This window comes from Melospiza georgiana, chromosome 1 (assembly GCF_028018845.1).
Source record: "Melospiza georgiana isolate bMelGeo1 chromosome 1, bMelGeo1.pri, whole genome shotgun sequence".
In the NCBI taxonomy this organism is placed as follows: Eukaryota; Metazoa; Chordata; class Aves; order Passeriformes; family Passerellidae; genus Melospiza; species Melospiza georgiana.
Window position 1 is genome coordinate 130,506,670 of NC_080430.1, and position 13,952 is coordinate 130,520,621.

Here is a 13,952-nt window from a genome sequence, read left to right on the forward strand (position 1 = left end):
AGAAGGAGAAGGCAATTCCCTAGGGAACCCAGAAAAGCCCCCAGGAACATATACCCACCTTAAAGTTGCCAAAGTTCAAACAAACTCTGTCTTTCCTTAGCAGGAACTTAAAGGAAGCTGCTCTGATACAAAAGAACACAATTCTGTTTTACAGCTGCCTGCACAGGAACACCTGCCCAGGTGACAAAGTCTCAGAGATACTCCCACCATGGCAGCTGTGCCCCCCTTACAGGGACAGTCACACAAGGGGCTGCCCTCAGCCTCTCCTCCCTCAGCTCCTGCACAGTGCCCAGGGTGCCTGGTGAGCTCCTCTTGTCACACTCAGCTGCATCTGCCAGTGGCCAGGGCTGGTCTACACATAAGGAAGTGATCACGTAAACTTTGTGGTGGGGCCTGGACAAGAAGAGATGTCCTGGATGCCCAGTCAGAAGGAACAGAGGTTCAGAGGTCTCTGTGGGAGCTGGAAGAGAAAGATGCAAGTAAGGGGCTACAGCCATGGTGAGAAGTAATGTCAAGTGAGTGTCGAATCTCAGGCCACCAGGTTCTGGTGGATCTACAAACTCCTCTGAACACTGGGCAGAGACCTTACTTGATCCCAGACATGTTGTGCCAACATCCCTACACAAAGAAAGCAAACCATACTGTAAAGAAAGGAGAAACAGAGCATGGGTTCCTTGAGTTATTTGGGTTGGAAGGGACATTAAAGAACATCTAGTTCCAAAATCCCTGCCATGGGCAGAGATATCTCCCACGAGACCAGGTTTCTCAAATCCCCATCCAGCCTTGAATGCTTCCAGGGGTGAGACATCCACAGCTTCTCCAGGCAGCCTGCTCCAGCGCACCACCACCTTCACACTGAATAATTTCTGCCTTATCTTTCACCTAAATCTGCTCCCTTCCAGTGCAAAGCCATTATATGTGCCTTTGTAGAAAGCCCCTCTCCAGCTTTCTTGGAGGCTAAATTTCTTGCAGAATCCTAATTTCTGTTCCTGGAGTCCTTCACTGCAGAGCTGAAGAGAGGAAATGCAGAGTAGATCAGACTAGGGAGGAGAAGGGAAATCAGGCACCGCCAGAAGTGTCCGATTTAAACCATGTATTTCAGTCCAGGCCGTGTGTCAAAGCTCACCATTTGCACTTCTGAATATCTGAGTCTCAGCCAAATTTTGACACAAATTTCTGGTCTCAGAGATCTCTGCGAGCTTAATTGACCTAAGCATTGGAGAGTCAGCAGGAGAACCACCTAGTCCTCCAGCTAGGGGAAAGATAAAGGTCAAAGCAGAGCTCAGATTTTTTTAGTTTCTGAAGAATCTGAGGACAGAGAGAAATGATGTGTGCACTATTCGACATTGAAAATCCCAGTGCAAGAAAAGTTCCATGGAAAATGAGTTTTCATCAGCTCTGCTATGAAAGAACTACCTTGCTTCAGTCTGTGACACAAGGTGATGGAAACCTTGTCATGTACTTTGCTGCTCATTTTAGGAACTTCTTTTCAGCCTTGGGAACAATCTAGAAACTGCAGTTTTCTGCACAGCATTCTTGCCTGACACTTCTAGGAATGCTGGCCTCATTTCTTCCAGAGCAAAATGCAATCTTATGGTGCCAGCCTGATGTCATCTCTGTGGACATGTGGAGTTAACAGCCTGGAAAGGGCACTCTGGAGCTCTCCTTCACTGCCCGAAGCCTTCACTTCAACTCAGGGCCTCTTCCCTGACTTCTGCAGGTCCCATCAGCCACAGCCACCGGCCTGTGGTACACCTGCTGGCATCTGCTCCCACTGTTTACAGAGCAAAGTCCGCGGCAGTCTCTTACCCCAAGCCTCCCATCTTTAGCAGGTCCCCTCCCCTCAGAACGAACACAGACTCCTGTGTAACCCACCAGGCCTGCAGTGGCTGCCTAGCAAGAAGCTGGGAATAAATCTGTCCCAGGGAATGTTATTCAGAAGCTCCTGATCCACTGGAACTGAACATTTGTGGAGCAGGAGGCTGGATAAGATGACCTCCAGAGATCTTTGCCAAACTCTGTGCTTCTACCAGTCTGAAACCCTCAAGAAACACTGAATCTCATCAAAACTGAATTTCAGACGTGACAGCAGTGATCCCACAGGAGTTATTTTGTATGGTATTTCCAAGTTGACAAAACTCTTGCACAGAAAATCTATCAGCAAGAAACTTGCTCTGCTGGTTGGGTGTTGGTGTATTTATAGCTGCACCTTCATGAGGAAGCTGCTGCTTTACCTGTACACCTGAAAACAGCACTATCTACACATGGAGGAGCTGTGCAATGTAGGCAGCCAAATTTCTTAGGCCAAGACATACAGTGTTGTCTCAAAGATATATTTTGTAAAGAAAAAAATCTGGCTTGGTTCTTAAGGATTTTTTCATGACTTGGCAAACATGAATTTAAAATATCATTTCAGTATTGGATGCTCACATCCAAGACTGGGGCAATCGAGAGAACTTCAGACAAATCTTCTATTTTGAAGTTCTTAAAAAACACAAGTTGTAAGAATGAGTTGTTCTGCAATCAGAAAGCAATTCTATTGAAGTCAAATTCAGATAATCAAAGGGCCATCAAGCTGTAATTATCTTCCAAAAACAAGTGGCCAAAGCAGTTCAATGCTTGCCTCTTCCTGGTAATGCAAAAGTCAACCAGTAAGATGCAGCCTGACATCCCTGAGCTGGAACTTCCTCCATATTCCAAACTCCTGTCAGAATAACATCACCAGCTGAGCACTTGGCTTTGTGTCCTCTCACCTGTGCTTCACTGCCATTTTAGACACTTTAGCAGTGTAAACTTCCCGTGAACAAGAGCTGACACTTGCACTACTCCAGTTTATTCTGGCTCTGAATACAAGTTCCAGTGGAATCCATTTTAATTTTTTTTTCAGTTTTGGTCACACTGAGTGTTTGCCTTGGCAAAGCCACAAGCAATGCTAAAAGTGGGGTTTAGACACAATGTAAAATAAAGCTACAGAAAAGGATTGCATGGAAATGGCCAGCAGCAGAATGCTGAGGCCTAACAGATGTGCACCCCCTTAGGACTTTCCCAACTCCTTTCCTGTATCTAGCAGGTTTCCATAACTCATCAACTTTTAAAGGCTGTGTGCTAATGGTTGAAAGGAAAGAGCAATGGAAATCTCTTCCTTATACTCATCCCCTTGAAGCATTCCAATGAACAAGTCATTGCATTTGGAAATGTAAGGACTTTGGAGAGCTACATCTTGAACAGAAAACCAAACATAATTATCTGGAACTTCCCAAAACCTACCAAAAATTCCTGACAGCATTCAGAAGGGCTCTGTGGGAATTCACATGACCCATCTTCCTACTGTTCAATGGAAAAAAGAAATAACTGCCAAAGGGAAATACTTATTTTTTCATCTGGGAAAAAAAAATCAAGTTGAGGAGCAAGGCTTTTCAGGTGCTTATCAAAACATGCAAGTGATTGTGATAAAATAACTGAAGTCAACATAGCTCATGAGAATCACTGTGATAAACACCACAAATATTTTCAGGGAAAACATTAAGACTGATTTCAGGAAAAAAAAAAAAGTTAGAAAAACACCTAACAAACTTAGGTACAGTCAAACACAGAACTAAATAATAAATAATCTCTCTGCTCTGTCCTAACAGGGAAAAAATGTAAAAAGGTAAACACGAACCTACTAGTTTTTAAATGCACAGCTACTTCACTGTCTCACTACCAAACAGAATGAGTGCTATTTCATGCCTTGTAGATTCCAGAAATCTGTTAATATTTCCCTCCCAGGATAAGCTAAATTACTTATTTGTATTCTTGAAGGCATTCGAGTACCAGTGCCACTTGAGAACAGAACATATGGGGAAACTTCATCTAAGAAATCTGGAATGCATCAATTGAGTATTTCTACTCTCTATGACATTTCCTCATGTTAATGATAGTTTGGAAAAAACCTTCACAAACGCCCCAAATCTCTGGGCAGCAAGCAGCTGCATCAGCCTATTCTTGGATTAGCTCCTTGCAGCTGAACTGGAAAAAGAGCCTAGGAAGAAAGGGGAGTGGAAGATGGGAAGTTACAAAGTTTCTTAAGGTCTGAAAGCGGGGAAACAAACTGAGATTTTTAGTGTTCATGATTATACAGACACAGAAATCAATTCTAACTCACTGAACTAGCTTCCAGAGGCTTTTTGCCACCGCTATCATGTGATTACCATCATTCCTCACATGCTAAAAAATTCCAAGTCAGTTTTCCAAATTTCTGATTTCCTGAAAACAAGCAAGAGCAGGCTGCAAAAGCAGTAAATTCCAGTTAAAAAAAAAAAAATCACCAAAATCAATGCTTGGTACAATCCCTGCTAAGGTGCTTAGTTTCTATAGAAACAAATGGCTGTTTTATTGACTTTGCTACTCAACCTTCGGTACATTGAGATGTTAATTTGTTCAAAGCAGCTCCATTGGCAAGGTGTGGAACAGTTGAAGCCTGTCCAGAGGGAGGGCATGCAAGGCCAGAGGCAGCGGGAGTTTCACAGCGTGGCAGCTCTTTTTATTCTTATATACCACCAACCCACTGCTTAGCCTGGAGAAGACTGAAGAGGGACCGCATCAAAGATATTTATGTCTTAAAGGAATGTGTCAAGAGGATGGTGCCAGACTCCTTTTGCTGGTGCCTAACGATAGGACGAGGACTAAAGGCCAGAAACACAAGTGAGAAAACAAGTTCCACCCCAATGTAAGGTAGAGCTGCTTTATGCAGAGAGTGGCAGAGCAGTGGAATTGCTGTGGGGCTGCCCAGGGATGTCGCTCCCTCTCTGGAGACATTCCAAAGCCACCTGGCCACGTTCCTGTGTCACCTGCTCCAGATGACCCTGCCTTGGCAGAGGGGCTGGACTGGATCATCTCCAGAGGTCCCTTCCAACCCTAATGATTCCGGGAACCTCCCTGAAATACGGTGAAAAATCCCGGCTGCTGCAGGGAAGGCTGACTAGAAACGCATCAAGAAACGCAATTCGAAAGGAATGCATCTCCGCAGCGGCCGCGGAGAGCGGGTGCTGACGGGCGCTGGGCTTGAAGCACCTGCGGGCATCGGGGGAAATCCCTGTGCCCCCTACAGGGCACCCCTGGGACGGGCACATTGCGGCCCCACACGCCGCCGCCCCCGCTTCCTCCCGGGCCCAGAGGAAGCGGCTCCGGCTCCGCTCCCGCCCCGCGCCTCAGGGGAAGCCGCGCGCGCCGCCCGCCGGGGAGCCGCTCTGGGCGGGGGGGGGGAAGAGAGCGGGGGGAGGCACGTGGTGCTTTACGTCCCTCTTGCGCAATGACGTCATCGCGGCCCGCCGCGACGAGGACGCACCGGGCCAATCGGCGGCGCGCTTAGTGGCAGGGGAGGGAGCCGCGCGCGCCAGTCAGCACGAGGCTTGCACGCGCGCCGCCGCGCGCGCCGGTCGAGCCCCGCCCCTTCCCCGTCGCGGCGCACGGAGGGCGGGGGAGGGGGGAGGGAGAAGGGCCCGCTGGAAGCCAAGATGGCGGCGCGTGCGTGAGCGCGGCGCGGGCCCAGCTCCGAGCGGCGCCGTTGCGGCCGTTCCGCCCCGCCCCGCGCCCGCAGCGCCGCGGCCGCCGAGCGCCCTAGACTCCGCCGGGCGGCCCCGAACCACCCCGGGGGAGGGACGGAGGCCGAGAGCCCCCTCCCCCGCCGCCCCCATTGTGTGCCCGGCCCCCGCCCGCCCGCCTCCCGCCGCCGCCGCCGGGGGGGGCACCGGCGCGGAACATGACCTCGATCCACTTCGTGGTGCACCCGCTGCCGGGCACCGAGGACCAGCTCAACGACCGGTGAGGGGGGGCGGAGGGGAGGGGCCCCCCGGGGGCGAGGGGAGGGGCCCCGGGGCAGCGGGGCCGGCCCGACCCCCCCCGCCGGGCCGCGGTTCCGCCGGGTCCCGGCGCGTCCCGCTCCGAGCGGCCTCTCCCGGCCCCCGGCGCCGCCGGCTTCGCCCCGCGCGGGGCTGGGGGGCCGCCGCTTTCGCCGCGGGCCCGGCGGGGGCTCCGGCCGGCCAGGGAAATCCCGGCGTCCGGCCGAGGAGGGGGGTTCCCTGGCCGAGGGAGCGGGTTCCCGGGGATCCCTGGCGGAGGAGCGAGAACGTGTCCATGTTAATGAGCGATGGAGCGAGGCAGACAATGCGGATGGGGGATCGCGGTGTGAGAGAGAATGACGGGAGCGGCGATAAAGGCGGCAGCGCTGTCACACGCAGCGCCGGTGTGCGCTGCCTTCCCTGCTCACGCAGCCGGTGCTCCATACAAAAGGAGCCCCGATCTCCGAATCACTGGTGGTGTGCGGCTTGGCTGAGATGGGGATGACAGCTGCCAGCCTGGAAACCACGCAGCTAACTTTATGTAGGATTGGGGGAGAGAAATTGCAGGGAAACTGGAGTGCTTTGAGAGAAAATGAATCCATGAACCAAATTTTCTTCACTGCTTGACGTTTATTTGACAGATCTGTGTGGCTGTCAAATATTTCTTCTATAGCAATTGGTAATGGTGTGTGTAATAGCTTGCAAATTTTACTTCTGCTCTTTTATACAGGAATTCTTAAAAACTTAATCTTTAATTTCTCAGAAATTTATGTGTGAATAAATCGTGATGTTTAATCATCACTGGATAGAAACCTAAAGTGTTTTTGCACTAAAGATAAATGATATTTAATGATTCTGAACAATATTTAAGTATTTTTAAGTCCTAAAAAGCATGAGCTCTTGGTTATACTCTCCTGATTTTGATACTACTGTAGGTCAGGGTCCAGGTTGCTTCACAGTCGTTTGTAGTTAGGTCACTTTTCCTGGAGCAGTCTTTGCTGAGATGCCTCTTAAAGCAGGTGAGGTTTGAGTGTGTACAATGAGGAAAATAGGTAGTTTTGAAGACAGAAGTTCTGCCTGACTACATAGTCTATATGTTTACACAGGGAGAAGATAAAACAAATCTAACACTTGAAGTGTGTTAGTGTGGACTGTACTTTTTTCCCATAGCCTGATAATGCATTTTACAGAATCCTGCTTCCTAGGAGGCCTAGCCATTCCTACAGAATCGATTTGCTTGCTCCATAGGTACTGCATTCAAATTTGGCATAGACCATCTTCCTTTAGAGTGACAAACTGAGAGATGATGCTGTGTTAGGACTTATTGCTTGCACTCTTGTGGTTTGGAGTAAGATCTAGGCCTTTGAACTTGAAAGGACCCCAGTGGGTTTTCTTTTTTTTTTTTCTTTTTATGTTGATAGGCCCTTAGAAAACATTTAGCATGTAATTATCACACTTTGCTCCAAGTGAGAGAGCTCATCTGTTTTTTCTTTAATGTTACCTCTTCTGTGGACATATTTATATAAAATACCAGTCCCTTTCAGTCTTCATAATGCTTTCTTGTTTTTTAAATTTTTTTTTCTTACAACAGCAGCAGCTCTTACATCTACTTTTTGATACAGGAAGCTTCAAAATGGGTGGTAATTAATATATGGAGAAAGCTGCAGCAGGGCTGTTAAATAGTGACTATTCTGAAAAATAAAGTGACTCCTTGATCTGAGCTGAAAGTCAGAAATTGCGACTTCATAAATGTAATTTTACTAAAAGTGCAGTCGCTGTGTATCAGAACTTGTAATACAGTGAAATCAGAATGATTCATAAATAGGGTTGAGGCACACACATATGTGCTGGAAATGCCAGTTCAATTTTATCAGTAGCATTGCTGCTTATTACTATTCTGTCAATGTTGATCAAGATCTAGATAGCGTAATAAATTCTCATACTGATAGAAGTTAGGATCTTGGAACATCTCGTGTCTCTGTGCTGGTTCTTTTCTCTCTCACTTTATGGGCTTTTTTGAGTCTGTGCTGCAGCCAGTGGTCAGTCAGGGTTTTTTTCTGTCCGTATTCTGAAGGATAGTTGTTTCTCAAAATCAGATTTTGGGATCATATTTCTGTATTGTATGCTTTCAGTGATGGATTTGTGTTCTGCTCCTGAGGAGTAATCACTTAAAACCCAAGGCATTTATTGCTGCAGTTCCATGTATTCAGGATCCAGGACACTGTTGAATTTTGTAATTAAGTATTTAATGCATTATGCTTAATAACCAGTGTAGATGTGTAAAGGCAGTAGTTTTTGGAAACCATCCTTCACCTGAAGTGTTGCCCTGCTCTTAAGTAGTCGAAAAAATGTGAGGAAGTAGTTCTTTCCAGTTTGGTTTGGTGATTTTCTGCCATTCTGTTCCACAGTTCTTACTAGGTTTTCTGTGTAATTTGTTATCACATTTATTCATGCAGCAACTGTGAGAATGGCAAAACACTTCAAAGAAAAGAGGAGAAAGTAGCTGTAGAACCACAAATAATCAGAGGACTCCTGAGCACATCTACTCATCATCTGAAAATACTTCTTAGCTAGTGTTTTTGAAAATGTAGGTTAATATTGCACCTTGATGGTAATTATTAGTCCTCTCTTGAATAAGCTGAAACACTCGTGTCTGGGAGCTGTGACACTGAAGAGAGTTCACAGAGGACAAGGTCATACTTAATTTTGTAGTTGTATTAGGATTCATCTTTTGAAATGGATACTAGGCTAAGCTTTTGTTTAGGATGAACTGAGGTAATTAAGGTTTTTCTAGTAAGTTTATTAAGGAGGACAGGTAACTTGGAATTTTTTCCCCAAGCTGTGTGTTGTCTCTAAATTGAATAAGAGGAGTTTAACGGGAGAAAAATTCAGTATGGCCTGCAGTTTGAGAAACGACTCCATAGGGTACTTGGGATGTAAATAATTAATGGCTTCAGTATTTGAAAAAGAGGTGTCCAGCTTCTGTTGCAATGGGTGTTAGGTATATTTTGTCAATTATCCACCTCTTTCAGGGTGGGATACTTTGTGCTTTGTGAAGGAAGTTTGACACAGTTTCATAGATAAATTAATCTGAGTAAATTCTTAGTATATTTCTTAATTTTATATTGGGTGAGGAAGTGGGTGTAACCATGACAAATAGCCTTTTCTTGGCTGTTATGAAACCTCACAGGAGCAGTTTAACTTGCTTCTCTGGGAAGGAGAAGGGGAGTCTTTCACCTTACAGAAATGGCTTTCCATACATGAACTAACCTTCACTAACAGGATTTATCTCAAAGCTTTGACTTTGTTTTTACCTTGTACTAAAATAATTCTTGTCAGCTAAACCATTTAAGTCTTAGCATAGAGTGAGATGTAATTTTTGAAGTGGTCATTGACACAGTGTTAATGTGGTCTTTTCTCTCCTGAAGATGAGATGTAATGAATTTGGTTAAACAGAGGGTATTCTGAATATGAGGGTTTAGAACTGTCATGTTTTAAGTTTTCTGGCAGTGACATCTTTGAAACCAGTAGCACACCTGAGAAAAGTTAATTTGAAGCTTCAGTGAGTTTGTATATAGAGTCAGCTTTGGGGGAAGAAAGGATGATCTCGTTCTTTACATGACTTTGTTTTCCCTTAATAATACATTCAGTGCCTGTCTCTGTTATTTAAACTTTACTTACTTTAGGCCGTGCCTGAACTGAAAATTTAAGTTGTGTACTTTGCATTGCCTGCATTGTTTGCACTCTCTGAATTTATGTGGAAAAAATAGCTAGCAAGAACATACCTTTTTAATCTGCACATCAATTTAAGGTACTGTGCAAGTGATCTGTGGATTTGTGGCTGCTGCCCTGGCAAACACCACCCCCCTTGCATTTACTGATGAGCAAATCTGTTAAAAATCTCAAGCAGATGTTGCTGGAAGGAGCTGGCGGAGGGTGTGGTGTGGCAGTGCAGGGAGCCAGCAGGGATGTGGAGCTGCTGCCCTGGCCCCACACGTGTGCAGCAGCCGTGCACAGCGAGGGAGAGAGTGCTGATGATGGAAGTGTTCCTGTTGCAGTGATACTGCACGGCCTGAACCCCCTCTGCTACCTCTGGGGGAGTCCCTGTCCTCTTTGCCCAGGAAGGCAGCCTGAGCCCAAACTTCTCTGCTGGTACTGATGCGTGATCTGCATCGCTGCCCCGAGCTGGGGAAAAGAAAGAATTGACAGATGTGTTCTTAAATGGAGAATCTGCAAGTTTTGTGCACATAATACAGTACTTCTTTTATCTTAAGTGATTTACTTTGGTGTGCTTTGAACTCTTCTTAATCTACTTAGCAAAAGTGCAGGTAGCCCACCTCAAACAGGAATAGGTGGTTTAATTACTGGGAAGCCATAACTGATGTATTAGTTGAAGCCCCCAAGTTACAGCTGCTTGATAAACTTTAGGAACAGGCAACGTGTTGAACTTGGTTTTAGGATTAATTTCTTGAAAGCATAGCCAAATTTAGATTGTGCTCTTTCAGAAGAGAAGAAGGGAACGGTATGACTGTCATGACATTATTATTATAATCACACTCTTAGATGGAAACACTTTTTAAAATATCAAATAGTTTGGCTGCCTCAAAAGATTTGCACCACCACTATAGTAATATAGACTGTTACAGGATTCATATGTGCAGCAGTGCATTAAGATTTGATCTTAGTATTGTTATTTAAGAACGGTAATTTGGGAGGTTAAGCATCAGAATGTACAGTGTTATTTCATGTCCGGTTGAATGTGGAAGGTTACTTTTACATAGGCCGGTATTCTAGGCCTTTTTGGACTTTGCTCTGCCAGGGTCCTCTTGTGATTACAGCTGCGTGCTACACCCCAGATGCTGCTCTTTAGAGAGCACGTATGTAATTGTCTGTGAATGTTCTTGCTGAAACTTTGCTGAGATGTTGTAAGTCAAAGTAATTGCTCTCCTCTGAAGGCGGAGGTTTGTTTTCCCCGCCTCTCACATTGCACGAACTGTAAGTTTGTGATCCCGGAGGAAACTGACTTCAGTTGCTGAAATGATACAAAGATAGCCCTGGTAAAGTCAAGTAAAGATAATTTAGTGCGTTAAGAAGTTGAACTGGTTTATCTCCTTGTTGGGTGCACATCAGAATATTTTGTAAAGTGCTGCAGGAGGGAGAGTTGGTGGTGAAGAACGGGAAAGAGGAAGCAGGGTTGAGGTCCTTCCATTTTGAAAGCAGCAAGTTTATTTTGGCTACTGTAATGTGAAACTGTACTGTGAATGTGATCTGGGCTGAGAGTAGTTGTGACCTGTCACATGGAATTTGGTAAAATAGTAATTGGGGCACAAATGTTGCTTTCTTTTTCCTTCTCAAATCGGATATGTAAGGTTTGAGCATATTTGTTGGACCAATAATAAAGTAAGACTAATTGACTAAGATATTAGAAGCTGTATTTTAAGGTTGGCACTGCAAGTCAAAGCTGTCAGAGAACAGCATTTTAAGTCAACAACATTTATAGACTAAATATTTGTAAAAGTTAAAAACTATAAACAATGACATGCATTTGAGGTAATTTTGGTATACTATGTATTTATGAAATATTCTGATTTCCATGTAGGATCTTTGTCACATTTTTGATTCAGTCAAAAAATAAATGTGAAGGGTGTGACGCTTTCTTTCTTAAACTATCTAAAGTAGATAACTGTTCAGTACATAATTATACTTACATGAAAAATGACTTGACACTTGAGGAAAAACAACCAAGGATGTACCTAAGCTTGGCAAACTGCAAGGTGTTGTAGCTGCCTTTTCACATTCCTGGCACAAGTAATAATTTGTGACTTCAGTAGGTGACATTATATATTTGAAACTTATATGAAGAAGAGAAGGGGGTTCAAGGTATTTTGTTTTAGTGATTACACTAGCAGCAATCTAATTTGCAGTTACTTTTGCAAGATACTTAGTGTAAAAGCTGCTGTTTTGTCTTTCTTTGCATCAACAGCCATTTATACAGGAAAAAACATATACAGAAAAACTACTTGTGCTTTTCAGTTGTACGGATTTTTTTTTTAAACCTTGAATTCATTGAAGTCCGCTAAGGATTTGGTTCTTAGCAACAACTCCACATAGGAGACTGCAGTAGTTGGCATCTGTGTGCCCCAGAGAAAAGGTGAGGACAAGGCCTGGTTGCAGTAGTTAGAGGATTTTAAATTGGGAGGAACAATTTGGAGAAAAAAGATGTTGAAATAAATGCACAAACCTGATTTTCACAGTGCACACATGTATTTTGTCCAAACCCTTAAGCTTGACAGTTTAAGTGAGGATGACACAGCATTAGTTACTCCATTACAGGAATAATTATCCAAACTTCAGATTGTATTTGCTCTTTCTGGCATAGAACTATTTTGACAATAAACTCTGTGATCTATTTCTAAAAGTCTTTCTGTGCTTAAAATTGCAGGTCACCAGCATTGCTTTCTTTTCTCTTACCCTTCCCCTCTAGGGAAATTAGTATTTTGCTTCAATTTAAAGAATGTTTTAGTTTTATAGGAGAGAGAACACATACTCACTGATACAAAGGCACGAAATGTGACAATTCTAAGCAGTTGAAACATACTTAAACCTAAACAGAAAGGTTTAAGGTGGGAGCACTGGTTGTCTGCATTTACACCTAAAACTGCACTTGGTTTCCAGGTGAGGAGTGATGTAACCATTCCATTTGCTGTCTTTGAAAATTTCATCTTCATCTCGCAAGTCTCACTGCTACCCCCAGCACTTGTCAGGGGAATTTCTCATACTAAATATGTTTCACCCAGTCTCTCAGCAAATCCCAGCTGCTGCACTTTAAAGTGCAGTGTGTTTTATAGCAGCAATCCATGTTGGTACAGTGAATATTTAACATCCCAACTTGATCATTTTGTTGCAGTTCTAAAAATGATTTTTGGTGTAGCATCTAACAGTTTGTCTAACTGGCTGGTTTTTGTAATCCCTGGTTTTTGAGGTGATTTCGCAAATTGCTTATATCTACAGGGGAGGTGAAACATGTATTTTCTGTAATGTTGTTTTGGACAGCTTTTGATCATTGAACTGGTTGATCATTGAACTTTTATCAGAAAAGATGCCTGAAGATATTTTGGTCTGTCTTCCTGATTTAGTTTTTACATTATGGTGTTTATGAAAGAGTGCAGAATAAAAACTTTGAAAACATTTCCCTGATTAGTACTATTTTGGACACTAGCTGTGTTGGGATTTCTTGCTATCATTGTTTTATTGCCAGCTATGGGGTCTGCCAGTTTAGTTTGTGGCAGCAGTAGTGTAATGCAGCAGATAAAGGTACCAAGGCTGCTGGAGATTTCAGTAATCTTACGAAATTTGTCTTCAGCAAAAAAAAGCCCCAAAAATAATCCACATTTTAGAGAGTGTGTTTTTTGTTTGTCAGAGGAATCAGTTCAAAATATCTCAAATAGCTGAGGGTGATAATAACCATGCAGCTGTCGTTTGTCTATTCATTAGGAGCTAGCCCAGAAACTGCTCTGTACCCAGGTCCTGCTGGTGTTACTTTCTGCAGCATGTTTGCCATCATCTCTAGTTAAACTGGATGCTAATTTTGTCTTTTTTTTTCTATAGAAGTAGTAGTTGACTACTTGAATCCAAACCTGTGATAAAACAGCATTTTAAAAATTTGCTTACCATCTTTCATTGTGTTTCATTGTCTATTATCTGTTATGTTTCCTCAACCTCTCACCTTTTTCACCTTTGGGATGAATTATCTCTCTATACAGGCAGCGAATTCTGATACAGAACTCTATATAGGTAGGGAGTTCTGAAATGAATCTTGGTTGTCATCTCTGGATTCTACTGAAAATTGTAATTTCACTGGATAGGTGTCAGGGTAGAGTCTGACATTGACTCTACATAAACAAATGTTTGTGTTACAGTGTTTTTCCAAAAACTTAACTGGAGAATAAGTATTTGCCTGTGGGAATAATTTGAATGTACACCTTACTCTGCTTTTGCTTGAAGCCATTGGAGTTTGTCACTTCCTTCAGTAAAGATGGTATCATTTTAATTTTTTGTTCATTTTGCAAAATTAATTTTTTAAAATGTCTCTGTATTTATTCTTTCATTTATTCTATTTAATTCTTGCTATTC

At 43.8% G+C, this 13,952-nt stretch overlaps 1 protein-coding gene across 10 annotated transcripts in view; it reads left to right on the plus strand.

Annotated features, from left to right (window-relative positions):
- The first annotated feature begins 5,728 nt into the window (after positions 1–5,728).
- The window catches only part of UBR5 (ubiquitin protein ligase E3 component n-recognin 5), an 86,796-nt gene continuing 78,572 nt past the window's right edge, over positions 5,729–13,952 (plus strand). For all 10 annotated transcript variants that reach the window (XM_058036185.1, XM_058036194.1, XM_058036211.1 and 7 more), the window contains exon 1: positions 5,729–5,802. In XM_058036185.1, coding sequence (XP_057892168.1) covers positions 5,741–5,802 — 62 coding nt within the window. In that variant the 5' untranslated portion in view covers positions 5,729–5,740. The remainder of the gene's footprint in view (positions 5,803–13,952) is intronic.